This window comes from Chelonia mydas, chromosome 1, assembly GCF_015237465.2.
Source record: "Chelonia mydas isolate rCheMyd1 chromosome 1, rCheMyd1.pri.v2, whole genome shotgun sequence".
Lineage (NCBI taxonomy): Eukaryota > Metazoa > Chordata > Testudines > Cheloniidae > Chelonia > Chelonia mydas.
The window spans coordinates 293,076,036-293,096,326 of NC_057849.1; the positions used below are offsets into that span (position 1 = coordinate 293,076,036).

The 20,291-nt window shown below is 40.3% G+C and overlaps 1 protein-coding gene across 4 annotated transcripts in view; it reads left to right on the forward strand.

The window, feature by feature from the left end:
- The window catches only part of ADAMTS20 (ADAM metallopeptidase with thrombospondin type 1 motif 20), a 174,393-nt gene extending 158,145 nt beyond the window's left edge, over positions 1-16,248 (forward strand). For 3 of the 4 annotated variants that reach the window (XM_043548992.1, XM_043548987.1, XM_043548981.1), the window contains 10 exons: positions 1,552-1,725; positions 4,161-4,331; positions 5,353-5,553; positions 5,681-5,810; positions 5,979-6,073; positions 6,159-6,253; positions 7,673-7,806; positions 9,429-9,520; positions 13,539-13,643; positions 14,524-16,221. In XM_043548992.1, coding sequence (XP_043404927.1) covers positions 1,552-1,725; positions 4,161-4,331; positions 5,353-5,553; positions 5,681-5,810; positions 5,979-6,073; positions 6,159-6,253; positions 7,673-7,806; positions 9,429-9,520; positions 13,539-13,643; positions 14,524-14,616 — 1,290 coding nt within the window. In that variant the 3' untranslated portion in view covers positions 14,617-16,221. Of the gene's footprint in view, positions 1-1,551; positions 1,726-4,160; positions 4,332-5,352; positions 5,554-5,680; positions 5,811-5,978; positions 6,074-6,158; positions 6,254-7,672; positions 7,807-9,428; positions 9,521-13,538; positions 13,644-14,523 lie in introns of all 4 variants that reach the window. The other variant, XM_007061782.3, reaches the window with a different exon arrangement.
- The last annotated feature ends 4,043 nt before the right edge of the window (positions 16,249-20,291 follow it).

Here is a 20,291-nt window from a genome sequence, read left to right on the forward strand (position 1 = left end):
TTGATGTAACTTCATGGAATTACACATGCTTTTTATCTTGTAGACTGGCACAGAAAACATCTCTAGCTAACCAGTAATACTGACAATTGTTTCTTTCTCTTTAACCAGAATGTGCCACTTTCAGAGTGAGCTAATATACTGACCATTATATTTTTACTCCTTAAGACCACATATAATTCTACCTATCATTTCTTAATTTAGCAAAGTGAATAGAGCCCTGCAAATCCATGGATATCTGCTTTACATCCATGGACCATTTTTGCGGATCACAGCTCAGATGCAGATACAAATTTTATATGTGTGCAGGGCTCTGCAGCACACATTCACCCAAATGGAGTGGCTGTCACCCAGCCCTCAGGCTCCAGCTCGGCTCTCTGAATCACGCAGCAGCGGGCTCTGACATGTGGAAATAGCCCGCTGGGCATTCTGGGAGTTGTAGTCCCCAGCTTGCTCTGATGGAGAAGGTAAACTACAACTCCCAGAAGGGAGTGAGCCAAGTGCCATTTTGAAGGTCTGATTATACTTTAAGCTAGGGGGTGGCAACAGTGGGGCTGTGAAGAGAGTAGTTGTCACTGCTGTCTGTTCCGGCTGGATATGTGTGCGTTAGAGCTGCCAAGGGTTGTGTAGGCATGTCTGAGCCCCCACTGGGAGGGTGGCGCTGCATATAAGGGCCCAGGATTATAGCCTCCCTGCCTGGAGCAGGGAAGGAGGCCCAAGGGGGGCGGAGGTGTCTGGAGAGAAGTGGTGGGTGGTTGGGGGTCGGGGGCTTGGCTCAGCCCTGCGTCACTGGTGTGCGGTGACCCATAGAGCTGTTAGTAGAGCCCTGCAAATCTGCAAATATCTGCAAACAGTTTTTGTGGATCACGGATCAGATGCAGATACACATTTCTGAGTCCTGCGCAGGGCTCTAAAACTGAACAAACTCTAAGATTTCAGCTATATAGGCCTGATCCTGCAAAGCCTGTGCATGTACTTAACTTTACATGTGTGAATAGCCACTATTCCCATTGAGACTTAAGTTAAACATGTTGCCGTATGTCTTCGCAGGATCATCGTCCTTATTCTGTAGTATATATTTAACCTCACCTGTTGAAGGGTGTTTTTTCCATTGTAATTTGACATTTTCATCCTAAATCTCTTCTGACAAAAATGTAGAAAATTGAAGTGAACACCTGAACTATGTTAACAAACAGTAGAAAACAGAGGTGTGTTAGTGTAATGAGTGCACTGTAAAAGGGTAATATGCAAACACCTTCGTTTATGAATGACATGCGATAATGGAAATGACACCATATTTGGTGAGAGGTTTCAGAGGGGTAGCTGTGTTAGTCTGTATCAGCAAAAACAACGAGGAGTCCTTGTGGCACCTTAGAGACTAACAAATTTATTTGGGCATAAGCTTTCGTGGAACTGGGTTCTAGCCCAAGAAAGCTTATGCCCAAATAAATCTGTTACTGTCTAAGGTGCCACAAGGACTCCTCGTTGTTTTTACCATATTTGGTGGCTACCTTTTTCATATTCTTTCTTTCTTTATGTATGTATTTTCTGTAGTGCTCGGTGACCTGTGGAGTGGGGATTCAACAACGGGATGTTTACTGTCGGCTGAAAGGCAGGGGTCGAGTGAATGAAGCAATGTGCAATCATGATGCCCAGCCCCCTAGTCAGAAGCCCTGTTGGCTGCCTGCCTGTGTGCTGTACCAATGGCTGACAGATGAGTGGCAAGATGTAAGTATGGCCTTTCAACTAATTTGATGTAACTTGCCTGCAAATGTGAACAGGCCTGCAAAATTCAAAAGCTGTGGCATAAAATTTCAAAGGCACTTTTTCTTTCTAATAAAGAACTTGTTTGTCTAGAGTTGTAGGCAGAAATAGTGCAGGAAGTATCAGCAGGTCCCTAATGGGGGAGTTTTAAAACTAATTTTAATGTAATAGTTCTCGCTCTCCAATCCCATGTAACCTGTATGTAGTGTAGAAAATGTGTAACAGTGGAGGCCTCAGAAATCAGAAACTATAAAAGAATCACCTTTTAAGAATCAAAAAAACCAACAGGAATGTAAGGGAAGATGAACTATTTCATAGAAACTCCAAGGATATAATCCTTTTGGGAACATTTCTTTCCACAATGGGAAGTTCTACAATGGGAAGATTTGCCTTTAAAAATAAAAAAATAAAACACGGCATACCCGTTTAAGAAAAATCAAAAGGCACAGAACTGTAGATGGTTTTGACATTATAGTAACAGGAAAAATAAAGAAGTAAAAATGTGAAACAAGTATTGTGGATAATTTTTTTTAAAAAAAGCATAGCCAGGAAGATGCACAGGTAGCGTAGCTGTTATGTAATGTTAATTTATAGCCTGATCCTCAGGGATGCTGTCTCTTAGAATCAGGCTCCTAGGGGAACAAAGTCCCAGATTTGGGTATGATGATTTTTAAATGTAAATGGTGCAATATTTATACTGTAAAAATATAGTCCTCTTGACTTGCTATTAACATACATGCCATAAACCACAGTTCACTTGCTGGTGGTTTGCAAAGAGCTGGGTGTTGGTCACATGATTCGGGCATATTTTCCTGTGCTAAATCAATTACAAGAAAGTTGAAGATATATAAATACATTCCTACTGTCACTTTCTCATGTAAGCAACTGCAGCATTTGTCAGAGGGACGTTATGTGATCAGGAATGGGAGTGTTCACATGACTGAGATTGGAGGGAGGTGTCCTAGAGACAATGTCTATTAAGCTGTGCTCCACATTGTAATAGAGTTTGAGAAATCTCGGTTTATGAACTGTGAGTGACTGTAATCATTGAAGTACTATGATGTTAGCAGAACAGAAGGGAGGAACCAAACTTTACACACACAGAACATCCTTGTGGTACTAGCCATTAGTGCTAGCATCACAAGAATGTTTTGCACATAATGCCTGATGATGTTAATGCTGAACCCTGGCTTCATGGGGAGCTGTGCACATGCACCTTTCCAGGTCCATCCTGGTGAAGGCTGTTTTTCTTTAAGGGAATTATTTATTTTGTTTTCCTTTTTAAAAAAATCCTCTAAAAATGTTTATCTGAACTGAGAATTGAAATTTCAATTTTAATTACTTTTTTTTAAAAAAAATGTCATCATCTAGCTTCATTTGCTCCCACATGTCTTCCTTTGCCATTTTCTAGCCTTTATGCTTCAGCTTCTCTGTATGGTGCTTTCAATGCCCCTCTTCTATCCTTGTGTGTCTCTGCTCCTCATTGGCTGCCTCTTCCTCTCATTCTCCCCCCATCCCAACAAGCACAGTGCTGCCACCTCTCCTTCTCAGCCCTCACCAAAGACAAAGGAAGTGGCACTAACTTGACGAAGAAGTCCTGAGGCACCCACTGTTGGAGTATTGGGAGTGCTGTGGTACTGGCACACTGGGGATGACTATTAGCCAAGGCAAACATAAATATGATGTGCTAGCCAGTGGTGCAGAGATTCGCTAGACTGTTCAGAAATGTTTAGGATAATGAGTTTTATAACAGGAAATGCAAATTTTCAAGAATAAGTATGGATTTTCCCTTCTTTCCAAACGCTCGTATTTTTTATCTGAACTGGAAACATAAATGCATTTTGCTTTGCTGTCTCTTCTTGGTAACTCATTTCATGTTTGTTACCCTTTGTGTGAAACTCCTTTGTTCACATTCTCCCTGCCCCTTCTTTCACAGTTATATCCAGTATTAATGGTTACTAATGTAGAGTTTGGATTCATTGTATCAAAACTCCTTTATAACTTAACATTTGCAAGACGTTCACTTTCTAAAGACCAAGTTACCCAGCCTACATTAATTGAATGCTTATTGTTTCTTATCCTTTCACACAGAGGAGTCATTTTGACCCAGCCCCTTATCCTGGCCTGACATTTTCTTCGTTTTAACCTCTGGCTCACCTCACATGTTACACAGTCATATATGAAACAATAAGGGTGTATAATTACAAGTGCTGGTATCCGAGCTTTGAGAACAAAGTGAAAGGTTTGGTCACACTGGGTGTTTTGTACTGAAATAGATAACAGGTTTCACTAGATCTTTGTTTCAAAGTTTTACTTGTGTATAGCAACCACCAGATAGATTTGTTGTATAAATAACCATTTTAAATGGAAAAGCTGTAATTTGTTTATGTCATACTCAGTGCTCAACATCATGTAGGAAAAAGGAAACACGCCGGAAGGTCACGTGTGTGGATGAAAACAAGATCCAAGTAAATGAAAGTTCCTGTGATCCTGCCACAAAGCCTCCAGCGATCAAAAAATGCAGGATTACTCCCTGTAAATATGCTGTGGTTACAGGAGACTTGTCACAGGTAAATTAATCATGTTGCTAACCAAATTTTCATTTTGATGTTGTATATAAGAGAATATTAATATAAATTGTACATTCTGTGTAAAAAAAATAATAATTTAGACTTTTTCCGCATGGGACATTCACACTAACCATGATTTCTTGTTGTGACTCCAACACCATAATCTTCTGCGGTTGTGTTCCACAATCCGTTGCAGCTCTGGGTGGGAGGAGTACTGATGGGTAGGTATTTTCTGATACCTGTGGGTGGGGGCAACAGGAGCAGTACTTAAGCTCTTCTCCTCCTCTCCCTCCTGCCACTGCATTTGTGCTGCACTGAGCCTGGGGACGGGGCTGAGAACTGTGAGTGCTGGAAGGCACTGGGTCTAGACCGTCAGCGTCTCACCATCTTTAAGTGACTCTTCTATGGAGCAGAGTACAGGGGGTGAAGGAATAGGAGGAACTGTAATGGGGTGAAGTGGCGTCAGCAGGAAGATAAAGGGAGGTTCTTCCCTCCTATCAGTTTTCTCCACCTTGGTTGCAGCAGCCACCATGTTTTAGAGATTTTGCCATGATCTACTAGGCACGCCTCATGACCCACCTGTTAGAGAACAGCTGCTCCTCTTGGTCCTTACTACCAAATTTCTTTTCTGTGTACTGAAGAACCTCTCCTGGGGCCTCATCCAAAGCCCCACTGAAGTCAGTGAGAGTCTTTCCATTGAGTTCAGTAGGCTTTACATCAGGCTCCTGGTCCCTTGGGCCTTTCTTGCCTGCACTGTGTGGAGGTAACTGCAGAGCCAGGTTCCTACCTTGGGACAGCATGAGCTCTCACCTCCAAAGGCTCCACAGGTCTTGAGGCATAGTTATTATAGAGCTCCATTTCTGTACTCTGCCAGATCATTACTAAAAAATGCTGGGCCAGCATATGTGGGAATAATGTCTACTACGCCCCATACTCTCACTGAAGAGAGGATCAGGACTCACTAACTATATTCTGATGCTGCAAATATCACCGAAAATAATGCTTTTTGTTATTATTTCAGTGTTCAGCCACCTGTGGGCTTGATTACCAACAAAGGATCACATACTGTGTTGGAATCCACACTATTCGGAATAATCGTGCTTATGGTCTTCGCTCGGTAGCATATCGAGATTGCCCAATAGTGCCTTCCCCACACATTTATAAATGTAATATCAGGGGATGTTTACAAGCAGCTACTTGGAAGGTGGGGAAATGGAGCAAAGTGAGTATAAATGTGCAAGCTAAAACTTTACAGTTGCCTCAAACACAAAAAAGTTTATCAAAATGTATTTGCTGATAGTGTTAGTGATTTATTTTCTTCTGAACTTCTGGTTGTTATCTGTGTGTAGTGCTCAGTAGCTTGTGGAGTGGGAATAAAGGAAAGAAGAGTAGAATGCATGACTGAAAATGGTTTGTCCAGTAGCTTGTGCCTGTCACGTTTAAAACCAGCAGCCAGAAAGATCTGTCATGCAAAAGAATGTAAGTAATTGACAGTGATGATTATGTACTGTACCAAATGCTTTCTTGGGATATTTATGTAAAAACTGTAAAATAAATATCTTTGCAACACAAATATACACAGTTAGGTGTTCAGGTTCAATTCTCAGCTCATGAAATATTGATATGGTTCAATCACTCATTTTTAAGGTGAAGCTTTCACCAGCTGCAAAGAAATCCAGAGTAAAAAAAGAATTAGAAAGGATGGTGAATATTTACTGAACGTTAAAGGAAGATTGATAAAGGTACTATTAACATTTCTATCAAAGGGGTGGGTTGTGAAATAAAACGTGTATTATATAATAATAAGGGTTATATTTTTGGTTGTAGATTTATTGTTCGGGGATGCAGTTTGAGAATCCCAGAGAATATTTAACATTGGTTAAAGGTGAAGCAGACAACTTTTCTGAAGTATATGGATACAGGTATAAAATCAGTGGGGTTCTTACTTTATGAAATGTATTTGGTAGTTTGAAACTATAAAGCAGAGTTTTCCTTTATGGGATCATATGCATAGAAACATATTTGGGCCCAATTTTCAAAGGTGTAGGCACACAAATGTACATTACTAATGTAAATATATTTCCATACTGAATTTGTGTGTACCTGCAGTTACTGACCTTACAGATGACCTTTTATTATTTCAGTGGAAATGGTACCTGGTTATATCAGTGCTGCTGTTGGCCCAAGTGTATAAAGGTCCTACAGTAACTCCTCACTTAATGTCGTCCTAGTTAATGGTGTTTTGTTATTACGTTGCTGATCTATTAGGGAACATGCTCGTTTAAAATTGCGCAATGCTCCCTTATAACGTTGTTTAGCAGCCACTTGCTTTGTCCACTGCTTGCAGGAAGAGCAGCCCGTTGGAGCTAGCTGGTGGGGGCTTGGAACCAGGGTGAACCGGGAGCCCGCCATCAGCTCCCCACTCCCCTAAATTCCCTGTGTGGCAGCTGCCTAGCAGGCTATCAATTGCCAGCAGTTCAGCTGTGCCTCCCCCCCACGGCCATGTGCTGCTCCTGCCCTCTGCCTTGGAGCGGCTCCCCAGAGCCTCCTGCTTGCTGTGCAAGGGGGGGGGCGGAGAGGGATGCTAATGTCAGGGTGTCCCCCTTTCCTCCACTCCTGTACCTAATCTCCACAGAGCATGGGGGGACATGACAGGGCTCAGGACGGAGGGAGCTTGCTGGCAGCAGCTGTTGTCTCAACTTGCTGATCTATTTAAAAAGGCAGTGTACTTAGGGTGGGGTCACCGTACTTAAAGGGGCAATGCGCGTCTCTTTCTCTCTCACACGTGGTGTGTGTCTCTGTCTCTCTCTGCCATGCTGTCTCCCCTCCCTCCATTAGTGCTGCCTAGTAAAGTGTGAGGCTACATTAACAACAATGTGTTAACCCTTGAGGGCTCAGCAGAATGCTTGTTCATCATTTAGCAGTAAAGCATCCCCTGGGAAATATCCCACCCTCTTTCACCCTCTGACTTCACCACTTAACCAAGCTTCACGATCATCATTGCTGTGTACAGTATTAAATTGTTTGTTTAAAACTTGTACTGTGTATGTGTATATATGATGTCTTTTGTCTGGCAAAAAGAATTTCCCTGGAAACCTAACCCTCCCCCCCCCCGCCCCCATTTACATTAATTCTTATGGGGAAATTGGATTCGCTTAACATCGTTTTGCTTAAAGTAGCATTTTTCAGGAACATAATTACAATGTTAAGCGTGGAGCTACTGTACTAGTCAGTATTTGTTGTTCGATATTCTGTGCGTAGTATAAAATGATTTGATTGTTTTTCAGTATGATACTACTTTAGAAAACATACGAAAATAGAAACCAAATGTGCTATTACAGGTTACAAAATCCATATGAATGTCCTTTCAATGGAAGCAGAAGGCAAGACTGTGCATGCAGAAATGACTACCTTGCTGCTGGACATACTAGTTTTAGCAAAATAAGAATTGATATAATCTCTATGCAAATTGACAGTAAGTGTTTATATATTATTATAGAACTCTATGTAATGACCCTTCTCTTGGAATTTTAAAGTGACTACTATAAATGCAAATTTAGAACCCAATTGCGCCATTTCTACGCAAACAAAACTCTTAACTTCAATGGCACTTCCATGAATGAGACTTCACAGGTTCAAACCTTAAGCTTTCATGGGTGTCTCATAACTTTAATACACATGCATAATCTGATGTATGTGTTTCTCAAGAGCAGAACTAAGGGGGAGGGATAGCTCAGTGGTGTGAGCATTGGCCTGCTAAACCCAGGGTTGTGAGTTCAATTGTTATATAGACAAAACTGCACAGGATTGTTTCAGGGAACAAGACAAGATGTCACGTTTATTATAATAACACAATTTGATTTAAGACCAGTAACTAATATCTAATACCTATGTATATATATACACACACACACACATACATACACACACACCAAATGTTCTGTAGCTGCTATATAGTTACCAGTTCTGAATGTAGCTTGAGTTCGTGGCTTGGGTTCGTAGCTTGTGGCAGCTAACTGGCCAGGAAAGCTGGACAAAAGGAAGAGCTGAATCTCTGTTGGGCATGCACCGATGCCCTTCCATGTTGGCAGCAGAATGTTACCCTCCAAAGTCTTCCATCTCACCCATCCTTTTTGTAGGCTTTAGTTTGAATCTAGAGTCTATAGGTCTTGCTGTGTCACGCTGCCTCTGGGTTCAGTGTGATTGATCACCTGCCAATTGCAGACATGAATTTCAGCCTAGGACCTGGCTTTGATGTTTCTTCAGTTGTACTTTTGTTCTTTTCTTTTGAGGGTGGACTCTTCTTACTTTGTCAGGGCTGTTGTCTGCATCTTCAGCCGTTGGTGTTTACACTTTATTTCATCAGGACAGGCTGGGGCTGGAGGTTGATTCCATCATCCATCCATACCTCATTCACACATCTGAACTAAACTAATAAGATTACAGCAGGGTTTTGCAAAAATGAAGTGAGCATTTTAAAATGGAGTTTGGGATAAGTTAAAATGGAGTTTGGTTTGCAACATGGACAAGTGTAAGGAATGGCAAACAGTGAACAGAAGTTACAATGTTGAAGCAGTGCAAGTTTCAGTGATTCAAGCAGCAATTGGATTGAAGGTGAAACTCAATTAGCCAGTTATTGGGGTAACTGGCTTTATGAATGAATGTTGTTTCATTCATAAAACTTTGCTTATGAAGTTATATTAATAAAGTGAACAATTAAAAACAATTCCATTGATCAGTTCTACACAATCCTTGAGGGGGCCATTTAGGGATCTGGGGCAAAAAGTGGGGATTGGTCCTGCTTTGAGCAGGGGGGTTGGACTAGATGACCCCCTGAAGTTCCTTCCAACCCTGATATTCTATGAAGTAAGCCTTTTCCTACAGCAGATTACACCATAGCGCCGACTTCCCCTCTGCTTGGTGGGTGCTTGACCCCTCGCCCTGCCTCTGGCCCCGGTCCTGCACTGCCCTCACTCCACCCCTTCCCCAAATTCCCCGACCCACCCACTTTTGCTACTTTCTGCATATTGCTTGTCTACTAATAAGTTTTTAAAGCAACAATTCCAGTGCTAAATAATTGTCATATCTGTTTATTAGCTACAGACCTTCTCTTTGCTCAGACTGTATTTGGGAGAGCTGTTCCTTTTGCTACAGCTGGAGATTGCTATAGTGCTGCCAGATGCCCACAGGTATTTATAATTTTTTTCATGAAATTAACACTTAAGAAAAAGACCATTTTACTAGAGGTCATAGTAGGGAGATGCAATCGACTAATGTACACTCAATATTCTGTACAAAAATACAGTACATTAATAAGTAATTGCTTCTTGCTCCCCTCTTTTTTAGTCCATCATCCGTTACATTTGCTCCCTGAAATTGTTTTCCCCACAGCTGTCTCTTTTGCTGTCCCTCATGTTCCTGCTCCATGTATAAGTATCCAATCTGCTATTGATCTCTTGTGTTCCTGCCTCTTGCACTGGTGTTCTTCTGATGTGCATTACCCCTTAAATTTTTTGTATGTCCTTCTAATGTCCTTCTAATCCCTCTTTCCAGCTCTCCTCCCTTGCTATGGCCCCATCAATTTCTCTTTTCCTCTCCATCCCTTTCCATCTCCCCTTCGTCAGATCCCTATCAGCTGACTCCCCTTCTCTCTGTATTTTTGTCTTGGTTTCTCTGCTCCCATGATGTATATGGCATGAGACATTCATTCACATAAAGAGTGGAGGAGCTGAAAGGCAGTACTTAAAGATCATAGAATCATAGAATTCTCATTGCTCAGCAGCAGAAGAATACTTCCCAGCATGTGTTGTGAGTTGCCTTAATGATCTATCACCTGGGACTTCATGAAACATGTTGGAATACTTGTGTGGAGAAAGAGCAGAGGTCTGATACATGTAGATACAATAGGGCATCCCAAGCAGCCAAATGTCATTCACTGGCCTAAGACCAGGACCAGAATACAGTAACCAGAAAATTAAACCACAAATAAACAAAAATCCTCACAAGTGCTTCAGAGCACTGGATACTGAAAAAAAAAAAATCATAGGGCCAAATCCACTACTGACCTAAGTGGGCACAGCTCTGTTGAACTGCATCTCTTTACACCAGTGGTGAACATGACCTTTAATAACTAATGATAATGGATTCCGCTAATTGGGGATATATCTCTGCACTGAAGTGTTCACACTTCAGGAGATGCCTTGAACAAGTGCTGCTGGTCTCTGTTCAGATCAATTGCACCACTTCCTTCACTCTCAGAGTTTTTCAGATCTGCTCCCAAGCCTGAATATTATACATGACAGGCAACTGCTGTGCCATCAGTATAATTGCACATATGCAATGTTCATTTATTTCTGCAACATGACATCACTGTGGATGAAGTTACTTCATGAAATACTATGGGCCTATGATTATGGAATAAGCTACACTCCATTTGCATTAATTTTCTCCAGATGCTGTATGCCATAAAATTAATACGTTCCGCTTCTTTGATACTCAGAGAACCACCTCACCTGTGTAACACATCAGCTTGTGCCAGTACACCCAGGGGTATGAGTCCTAAAAAATAAAAAGAGCAACTAGACATGAAAATACACAGGAAATAAGTTATACCAAACTATACAATATAAGACTGATGTTTTCAGCATCTATATGAATCACAAGAGTGAAGCTTGAATGGTGTATATGCATCACTAGAACCCTGAAATAAAAATAAACTCTTCATACAGTCCTTTGTATGTAATTTATTTTTGATAAAGTTTGGGTACTATCAAAATACAGGTATCTCATGAACACCTTAACATTTATACCTTTAAACTAGGCTTGGAAGGATTAGATTTCAGTAAAAATTGGTAAATGTTGATTTCACTGTATACCACAAACTGAGAAAAAAGTATTTCCATTGATGATCATCGAAATTTACAGATAGGCAAAATAAGAAAAATACTGTTTGAAAACTTTATTAGAGTCAAAATCCAGTAATTAGATTTTAGAATTAAGCTTGTTAAAAATGGACTAGTGAATCAATAGGAAAACCAGGTATGATTTGTTGATTTTAAGGATATTCACTTATTATATTTTTACATGTGATGTTGACAATTTGTGTTTTAATATTTATAAAGCTTTAACTTTTTGAATCTCAATATCTGTCATTAAATAATTGTCTGACCCCCTCAGAATTTCACAATTGTGAAAATTTAGATAGATAAAAATTGAAAAAAATGCTTAAAAATAAATATTGATATTATCTGTCAAAATTGTAAAAAAAATTAAAATCGAAATTCTGCCAAGCCTAGATGAAACCACCCAAAAGTAAGTAGTACATATATTTACCATGTTGGATTTTGGCAAAAGAATAAAACAGTAAAATGGGAGAGTCTTTCATGAAGTATGACTGGAATTGATGGAGATTTCGATTGCATAGTACTAATCTCATACCCCTTGTCACTTTACAAAATTTAAAACAAGCACATTCAGGACAGGCTTGATTCAGTTTTCATTAAAGTCGATGGCAAAATCCTCATTGGCTACTAAGGGGAGCAAGTTTTGTCACTGTTTGTATGTACAGTGCATATATATACACACCTTTATATATATATACACACACACACACACATACAGAGTATTTACTGACATGTTTGTTTAAAAGCTCAACCATGATATTGCATGAATGTAGTTTATTCAATTTCTGCAACTTGTCTTCTGGGTCACCATTTATTTTCTAAAGTGGAAAAAATTAGTGGAAAAAGTGTAGTATAGTTTCTAGTTCCGAACATGATGTCTGTTCTAAAGTGTATTTCAAGTCCATCTTTGATTTTTATTTTTAAATACAGGTTTGCATATAAAAGGGCTCTGGAATCTATGCAATTCTCTGAAATTGTGTTTATTGTACAACTTTGTATTTAGCAGTGAATTTAATTTAAATATTTGTTTGTGTCTGTATTGATTGCTTTGTTAAGAGGTATATTAAGTATTCTGTAAGCATGGAAGAGTGAGCTATCACTTTCAGAATAGGGTGAGGCACTTGACTGGAAACTGCACTTGAAAAAGGCCGAGAGCTGTGAGTAGCAGAGAAGGATTTGTCCGTAGTTGCCAGAGTGTGGCAGACCGTGCTGATGTAGCTGCAAAAAGTTCAAACACAGTTTAAAATAAATGGTTGTTTCGGGTGTTGTTGTAGCCATCTTGGTCCCAGGATATGAGAGAGACCAGGTGGGCGACGTAATATCCTTTACTGAACCAACATCTGTTGGTGAGAGAGACAAGCTTTTGAGCTCCACAGAGTTCTTCTTCAAAGCTTCAGACGTTTGTTTCTTTCATCCACAGAGTTTAGTCCAAAAGAAGATATTACCTCACCCACTTTGTCTATTTTTAAGAAAGCAAGCCTCATTCTGGCAGGTCTCACATTTTTTAACACACTAATTAAAATAAAATCTGATTTCAATTAGGAATAATAAGCAATCCACTTCAGATAAAATGTGAATCAAACCCAAAACATGAACCAATCCAAAAAGTTTGAGGTTTTCAGAAATTCAGATAATTTTTAAAGTATTTTGTTGAAATTTGTTGTTTTTCATCTCTCAAAATGTCTGGCTTTTGACCAGAATTGTTATTTGATTATTATGATAACTGATGTTATGTTATATGGTATTGTAATTATGCCAACGAACTAATAATTGGTATTATTCAGCATTATTTCCCACCGCCAGCAAACCAGAAATGATCCTGCAAGGATCACCCAAAAAACAGTTTGTACCAGAATTCCAGCAATGTCTCTTGATGAAAATGCTTGTTTATGTTTCAAATAAATATCAGCACTTTTGGATGTTTCTCTAATCTACACTGAACTCCTGATCATTATGTTTTTGTCCATAATTAATTCCTTTGCAAGAACTATCTGGGAACATCACAAAATGTCTGAGTATTTAATGTAACCTAATTTTTTATTATAATAGGAGAGAAAAATATTAAAATAATAATTTACTCTCAGGTATAAGAGATAGTGAGTGAGCTAAATACAGTAAAAGGCTTGTGTGTGCCAACATAGAGGTTTCTAGGCTTTTTGACTTTAGAAATACAAAATTCGGTATGTAACCGTAAGGTTACAATGCAATACTCTTAAGTAGTATTTGCTAATGTTAAGTGTCTTAAAGTTTGTACATAAGCTCTGTGCTTTGATTTTTTTTTTTTTTTTTTTTTTTTTTTTAATAGGGGCAGTTCAGCATTAATTTGACAGGCACTGGCCTGAGGCTATCCAATACAGCTAGATGGATTGCTCAGGGCAATTATGCAACTGTTGATATACACAAATCTCAAGTAAGTAATGTTGCATATTCTTTGTCCATTCTTGACTTGACTGAGACACTTTCACAGATACTTTATGAATTTATGAACTTGTCTACTCGGTAGGACAATGCCCGGCCAGAGGGCTGTAAATTGTAGAACGCTCCAAAGGATTGGGCTCTAACTACCCTGCATAGACCCTGCTGACCCAGTCTAATAGGCATAGGCACTGACTCCATGGGTCCTCCAGCCCTGGAGCACCCACAGAAAAAAATTAGCAGGTGCTTAGCACCCACCGACAGTCAGCTCCTCCTCCGCCCCCAGTGCCTCCTGCCCATCGCGATCAGCTATTCTGCAGCATGCAGAATGCACTGGGGGAGGGGGAGGAGTGGGGATGGGGCACGCTCAGGGAAGGGGACGGGAGGAGGTAGGGTGGGGGCGGAGCATGGGTGGGGATGGGGCCTGGGGCAGAAGCAGGAAGAAGCAGGGCAGGGAAGGGGTGGAGTGGGGTCGGGGGTGGGACTTGGGGTTGAGTACCCCTGGAACAAGCAGGAAGCTGGCACCTGTGCTAATAGGTACCTATTGCCCATTGACATAGTCCTGTCTGAAACAGTGCTAAGTTAACACATGCTAGGAACCTTTTAGAGGGCATTAGCAAGGTCTACACAGGGCAGTTAGAGTGCAACACTTCAGAGTGTCTACAGTTTACAGCCCTCTGGCACACACTGCTACAACGTGTAGACAAACCTGTGTTCAAGTTAATTTCATCTTGTCTCCCAGATACCATAGTCTTCAGTGGGATGTGTCAAAGGTTCTGATGAGTCACCATTTTATTAAACTATTGTGTGTAATTATGGCTTTGGTAGTTTCTCATGACTGAGTTCTTGCTATTTTTGCCTCTCTTAATTTCCAGGATGGTACTAAAATATATGGAAGATGTGGAGGGTTCTGTGGGAAATGTATTCCTAACACAAGTATTGGTCTCCAACTTCAAATAAAACCCTGAAGTGGTAAGAACATCAAAAGCAAGAAAATCTGTCTTTAAGGTGCAAATTCTAGGTGCTATTATTTTTTCAGCCTTTCATCTCTGAAATGTTAATTTACTACTAAGAATTCCTTCCCATTTTCTTCAGTGTTCAGGGATGCATATCATTGTTTAATCATTTAGTGATGGGCTAACAGGTGCATAAACCACAATCATACACCCTCAGGTTTTAATAAAGAGGTATTCATTCAATGTACAGTATATACAAGCAAGTAAAATAAACTGCACTGATGTTACTACTGGTAACACCTTAAACTGGACCATAATTGTAATACTGTACCTGCCACTAATCAGTGCACGTCATTGTACAATGTACAGTAAAATGCATATACTGTGTTGATTTTCTGGATCAACTATATTAAAATGTAGAAAGAAAAGAAGGACACCAACTAATAATTTCAACTACTTTCAGCTTTATGAAACCTGTTGGGAATTATGTTTTGTCAACAATTTACATCAGAAGAGTGCATCATCAGTATACTTTTTCCTGATACAGTTTCCAAAGGTTCCCCCCCCTCATTTCTGTCATTAAAAATATTCATTTTTTCTCTCTCTTTTTGTGGTGCTCAAACAGTAATATTAGTTTTGGAAAGTGTGGTTTAACCTCTGTAGTCTCCAGGAAAAATGTTAAACATCAAAACGCTGTTTTGTTGTGGGTACAAGAAAATAAAGAAACATGTCATAGTTTGAAAATCTAGTTTTAAAATCCTACCTCTCACACAACTGTGTATACTGTAAGAGCAATATATTGTGTATGTTGTACAATTTGCGGTTATATAACTATACATATTTACTTAACCTCTGCCCAGATACTCCAGACATTTGTTGGAAGTGGCCAACAGCATATTAACAAAAGCCCTATCTTGTCTCACTTCCACACCCAGAATTCCCATTGACCTCAGTGAAAGTTCTGGGTTCAACAAGGGAAGGCAGGATTAGGTCAAAGTGTGCATAGTGCACGTTTTTGAGAAGTACAGTTTAATTTTTCAGAGGGCAATAAATGCAACTGTAATGCGCACTGTTAAAAGTGCTTCATCCTAGAAAAATTAAATGTATAGGAGGAAATGTTTCAATTTCAGACAAGATCTAGCTGTTTGATTTGTTGTTTAGAATTAGTACAAGTCCAGAAGTGCAGAAATAAGTACAGCATAAAGATTACCTGTTTCAGGTAAATTCTCAGGTATTCAAAATAAGATTTTCTATGTGCATAAAAACCACACATTATGTACTAGATAATTATAGGCATTTTTCAACGCTAAACCAAATATCAGCTATTTATATGCCAGTGAGAACTGGTAGGTCATATGGCAGCTATATCTTAGTTTTACCCACAAAGTATTAGCCAAGTTAGGAATACATTTTAATGAAAGGCTATATTGCACCACATATCTAAAAAGCAACTGCTTAAAAGTAACACATGTAGATGACTATTCTGTGATCTCTGTATCAGAAAAGTATTTTTGCACTATGTGCCTTATACTAGTTGTAAACATGTATAAGAAATATATAACACTATTTTCCTAGAAATGTTTACATTTATAATTAAAATGTTCTAATTTATAAAATATTTATATAATAAATATGCTTGTGTGATTGACACTTGAGTACTTTAGTATATTTTTTCCACAGTGAAGTATAGTATAGTGTTCCAAAAATAATGAAGCTCTTGTATACCTTCAGAATAGTTAAAACTCCTAGCATCATTTGAGCAAAATGCAATAGTTTAATTCTTGAAGTAATTGCCACACAATCAGTTGTATTCACTATACAGGCAAACAGAAATCAGTGTGTAGAGCGATTTGTTTTTTAAATATTTTATTTAAAAAACTCCTTTGTATCTCGAATTGTATTCATGTCTCATGGATTTAAGGCCTAATCCTGCAAATCTTGTGCACTTAAAACTCACAGGTGAGTCTGGGGAGTGCAAAGAACATAGTATCAGAGCTACAGGAAACTTTAATGTTGGAAAGGTTTTACAGTACTTTGTTCTGTAGAAGAAAGAATTAATATTGTCGTGTTAGGATTATGCTAAGTAAAGACCCAGTCCTGCAACAGGATATTATGCCGTTTTATTAAGGAGTCCTCCATGTAGAGGTCTTTGGTTGATTAAGATTAATCACAGGAGTCTAAACATCTTTACAGAGGAAGTGGCTGTTCAGATTATGGACCACTACATTCAATAAAGAAACATTGAAAAGATGCAGATATCATCAGCTACTATGTAACTAACTTTTAAAAGCATTTTAATGAATGCCTTTTTGGGATAATCTTAGTAAGCTTTATCCTTTTTTAAAGGATTTGGAATAATGACTGTTGAATTATTATAATTGGCCATTTCAATCAAGAACTATAAAGGATACAGCTTCCATATAGGATTCTTTGTTACAAAATCACAAAATGAATGATGCTTGTTCTCATTCCAAAACTGTTTTATGATCAAGAAAATCCAGCTCCTCCCAGTTCATTGTCATGCAGAGAAAGTTTGGGTTAGATTCACGAAGGGTAGGTGTTACGTTGCTGAGTGTCACAGTACCTAGCTTTTAAGCATGTAGAAAACCACTGGGATTCACAAAGCCTGAGTTAGGAACGTAGGATCCTTATACAGTGAAAGGAGGGAGATGGGCACCTAAGAATGGGCTTCACAACAGCCAACACGCTGAGGGGGGAGCTGCCTAAGCTAGCCACAGGGAGATGCCAAGGAGAGGATGTGTCCTAAGCCCTGCCCCCTCAGGGAGTTGAGTGTCTAAATCCAGACTGGAGGGAGAAACCTACCTCTGCTTGGGATTCTCAGCTGCGAACCCTCTCCTGGAATCAGGTGCTTACGGCATTTCTTGCAAGAAGCCAGACAGGGGTGGGAAGAGTGAGAATGACTTTGTAGCCTAATGGGTAGGGCACTTACCTCAGAGGTGGGAGCCCCAGTAGCCAATGGCTATTTATTTATTTATCCAAAGTAGAACAGCTTTGCCAGGAGACAACGAGGCACCCTCACATCAGAATATCCCAGAGGCCAATGATTAGGGCACTTGCCTGAGAGGTGGCAGCTCCAAGTTCAAATCCCTTTTCAGCAGGCAGATGGGGGACTTGAATGGGAGTATCCCACACCCTGTGCACATACCCTAACCACTGGGCTAAAGGTTATACGGGCACTCCTCCTGCTGCCTGTTTTGTGTGGAGTTAGGCAGCCTCTGAGTGTGCCTACTGGATAGGGCCCTGCATGTGTTAGGCAGAGGAGTGTCTATCTTCCCCCAGTTTGTGAATCATTCTGGGGCTTAAGGCAGCCGGATGGCTAGAGAGGGGCTACAGTGCACATGCTGAGAGGCAGAAACACAGGCAGCAAGGGAACTTTTACTGCCAGCATTTAGGCTCTGAGCGAGTTTAGGCACCTACAGGATTAGAAGGCAGCTGAGTGAGGGTTCTGTGAATCCAAGTGGTGCCGTTTGTAAATCTAGCCCTTAGTGATTTACATCAGGGAATCATGCTAGTGTATTAATATCACCCATATATACATAATGGCAGATTTTGCCTCCTGACCTTCATGAAGAGGGGACCCTCTACATGCAGACCTAACTCTTCCAGTGCAGGCAGGGAGACAGTCAGCTCCCTCAGTGGCAATCTGTCCCCCTCCCCAGGACTCCAAGGAAGTTGTTCCCAGGACAGGGATCCACAAGAAGAGAAGGACTGGGACTGGGTAGGGTGGGAGCAGAAATTAGGCAGTGCCACTCTGGGAGTGGGCAATAGCCACTAAAAACAGCCAGATGGTAGAAGGCATATAAAGTAGAATTCGACTTCTGAAATGCTCCCGGTTTCAATAAGCTACAATAAAGTCATATTGTTAATTTTGGAAAGTGCCCCATTAGCTGATACTAGCATTGGCAGTGCTCCAGAGTTTTTCAATATAGGTACGTTGTCCATCATACCCCACTACCATGGTCACCAGTAAGTACTGATTTGCCAACAGTTGCCACACCATGGTATGAGATACTGCAGTTTTCCAATGCACTTAATGATGGGACATAAAATCAAAGCTATTACATTTACTGCGCAGATTGAAATTTTAATCAAGTAACATCACAACCTCAAGCTATTTTCTAATTTATGGGGTAAAATCAGCATTGCACCCTGACCGCATTACACAGGAGGAAGTTTCCTCAGGCTGGATACTGCTGCATCATTCAACGTGTACTTTGTAGTGTATGGGGTATTCTGTGAGCAGGTCAGAGGGGAAGAGATGTTACTGGAGCACACAAATTAGAGCAACCTTAGGACTACTCTAATTTAGGTGGGGGAATGGAGCAGAAAAGTGGCTTAAATGTTCTTTTGCCCTTCATGCTCTAACCTTGTGTTCCAGTTCCTGGTGCAGGAATAACAGAAGATGCTCTCTGTCTCAGTAGGAAGGGGGGTTGACTGGATTTGCAGTTGATGGCCACTCCGAATCTTTGAAAGGTGCTTGGGCACAGCCAGGCATGCGCCAACCTTGGGAATGCATCTCCCACTCCTTCTCCACATTCTAGGGGCAGGGCTTTGTGGCATGATCTCTGGCCTGTTAGTGGCCAGTTTATGGGAGGGAGGTAGTTGGTTGTCTCCCCTGGCCTTGCCCTTTCAGGAATAAAAGACTCCTTCTGAGTGCTGGGCAGTTTTCAGATCTCTAAGTGCAGAGTCTGTCCTTACATCTTTTACTAAACAAACCGTGTTTGTTTAGACTTTTAACATCAAAGTCACAACAAAATAGCAGAGTTTTAATGTGGTTACTGTTGTGACATTGAATAAATAGCTCTTTGTCATTAAAAACCTGTGGACCAAAGTCAACCTCTACTTATGCCAGCTGGGGCTGAATTTATTCCTTTTCCTCTTTCCATTGAAAATACTTTTATAATAAATTCTTCAATGGAGCATGACTTTTATGCTTCTGTCTGCCTGAGTTTCAGCACCAATGCTAGGGCGAATGTACTTCACTGTTCTGGCATTTCACGAATTCCCCACTTTCAGATTTTGATTTGTTTGGGAGGGGAAGGGGTTTTCAATCAATCATTCTGTGCAAACTCACTAGTTTTTAATCTAAAGGGTATTTAAAGGACACATGCAGGTTAATGAATAGTGCTGATAAATTTGGCTACTTGATATTGTTGACATATTTGCTCCTGTTCGAAATCTCATGTACTGAAATGAAAACTATGTATCGTTCCTATAATGTTATGTTTTCATTTCCTTTAATTGACATCACACAACATTTATACCACGATCTGAAGCCGGATCTGTGCTCCATATGATGAACCTTCTTAATGTTGTGTGCAGAGCTCCATCTTGTGGCTGTTACACATGATAAACTGCATGATGTCAATTGGAAAACTAGTCAGTTTTGGTTTACACTTAGGGTATTTAATTGGGGATCAGTCCTGCTTTGAGCAGGGGGTTTGACTAGATGACCTCCTGAGGTCCCTTCCAACCCTGATATTCTATGATTCTATGTCTACACTGCAATTAAAAACCTGCAGCTGGCCTGTGCCAGCTGACTCAGGCTCGGGCTGTGGGGCTGTTTAATTGTGATGCAAACGTTCAGTTTGAGGCTGGAGCTCGGGTTCTAGGACCCTGTGAGGTGAGAGAGTCCCAGAGCTCAGGCTGCAGCCAGAGCTGGAATG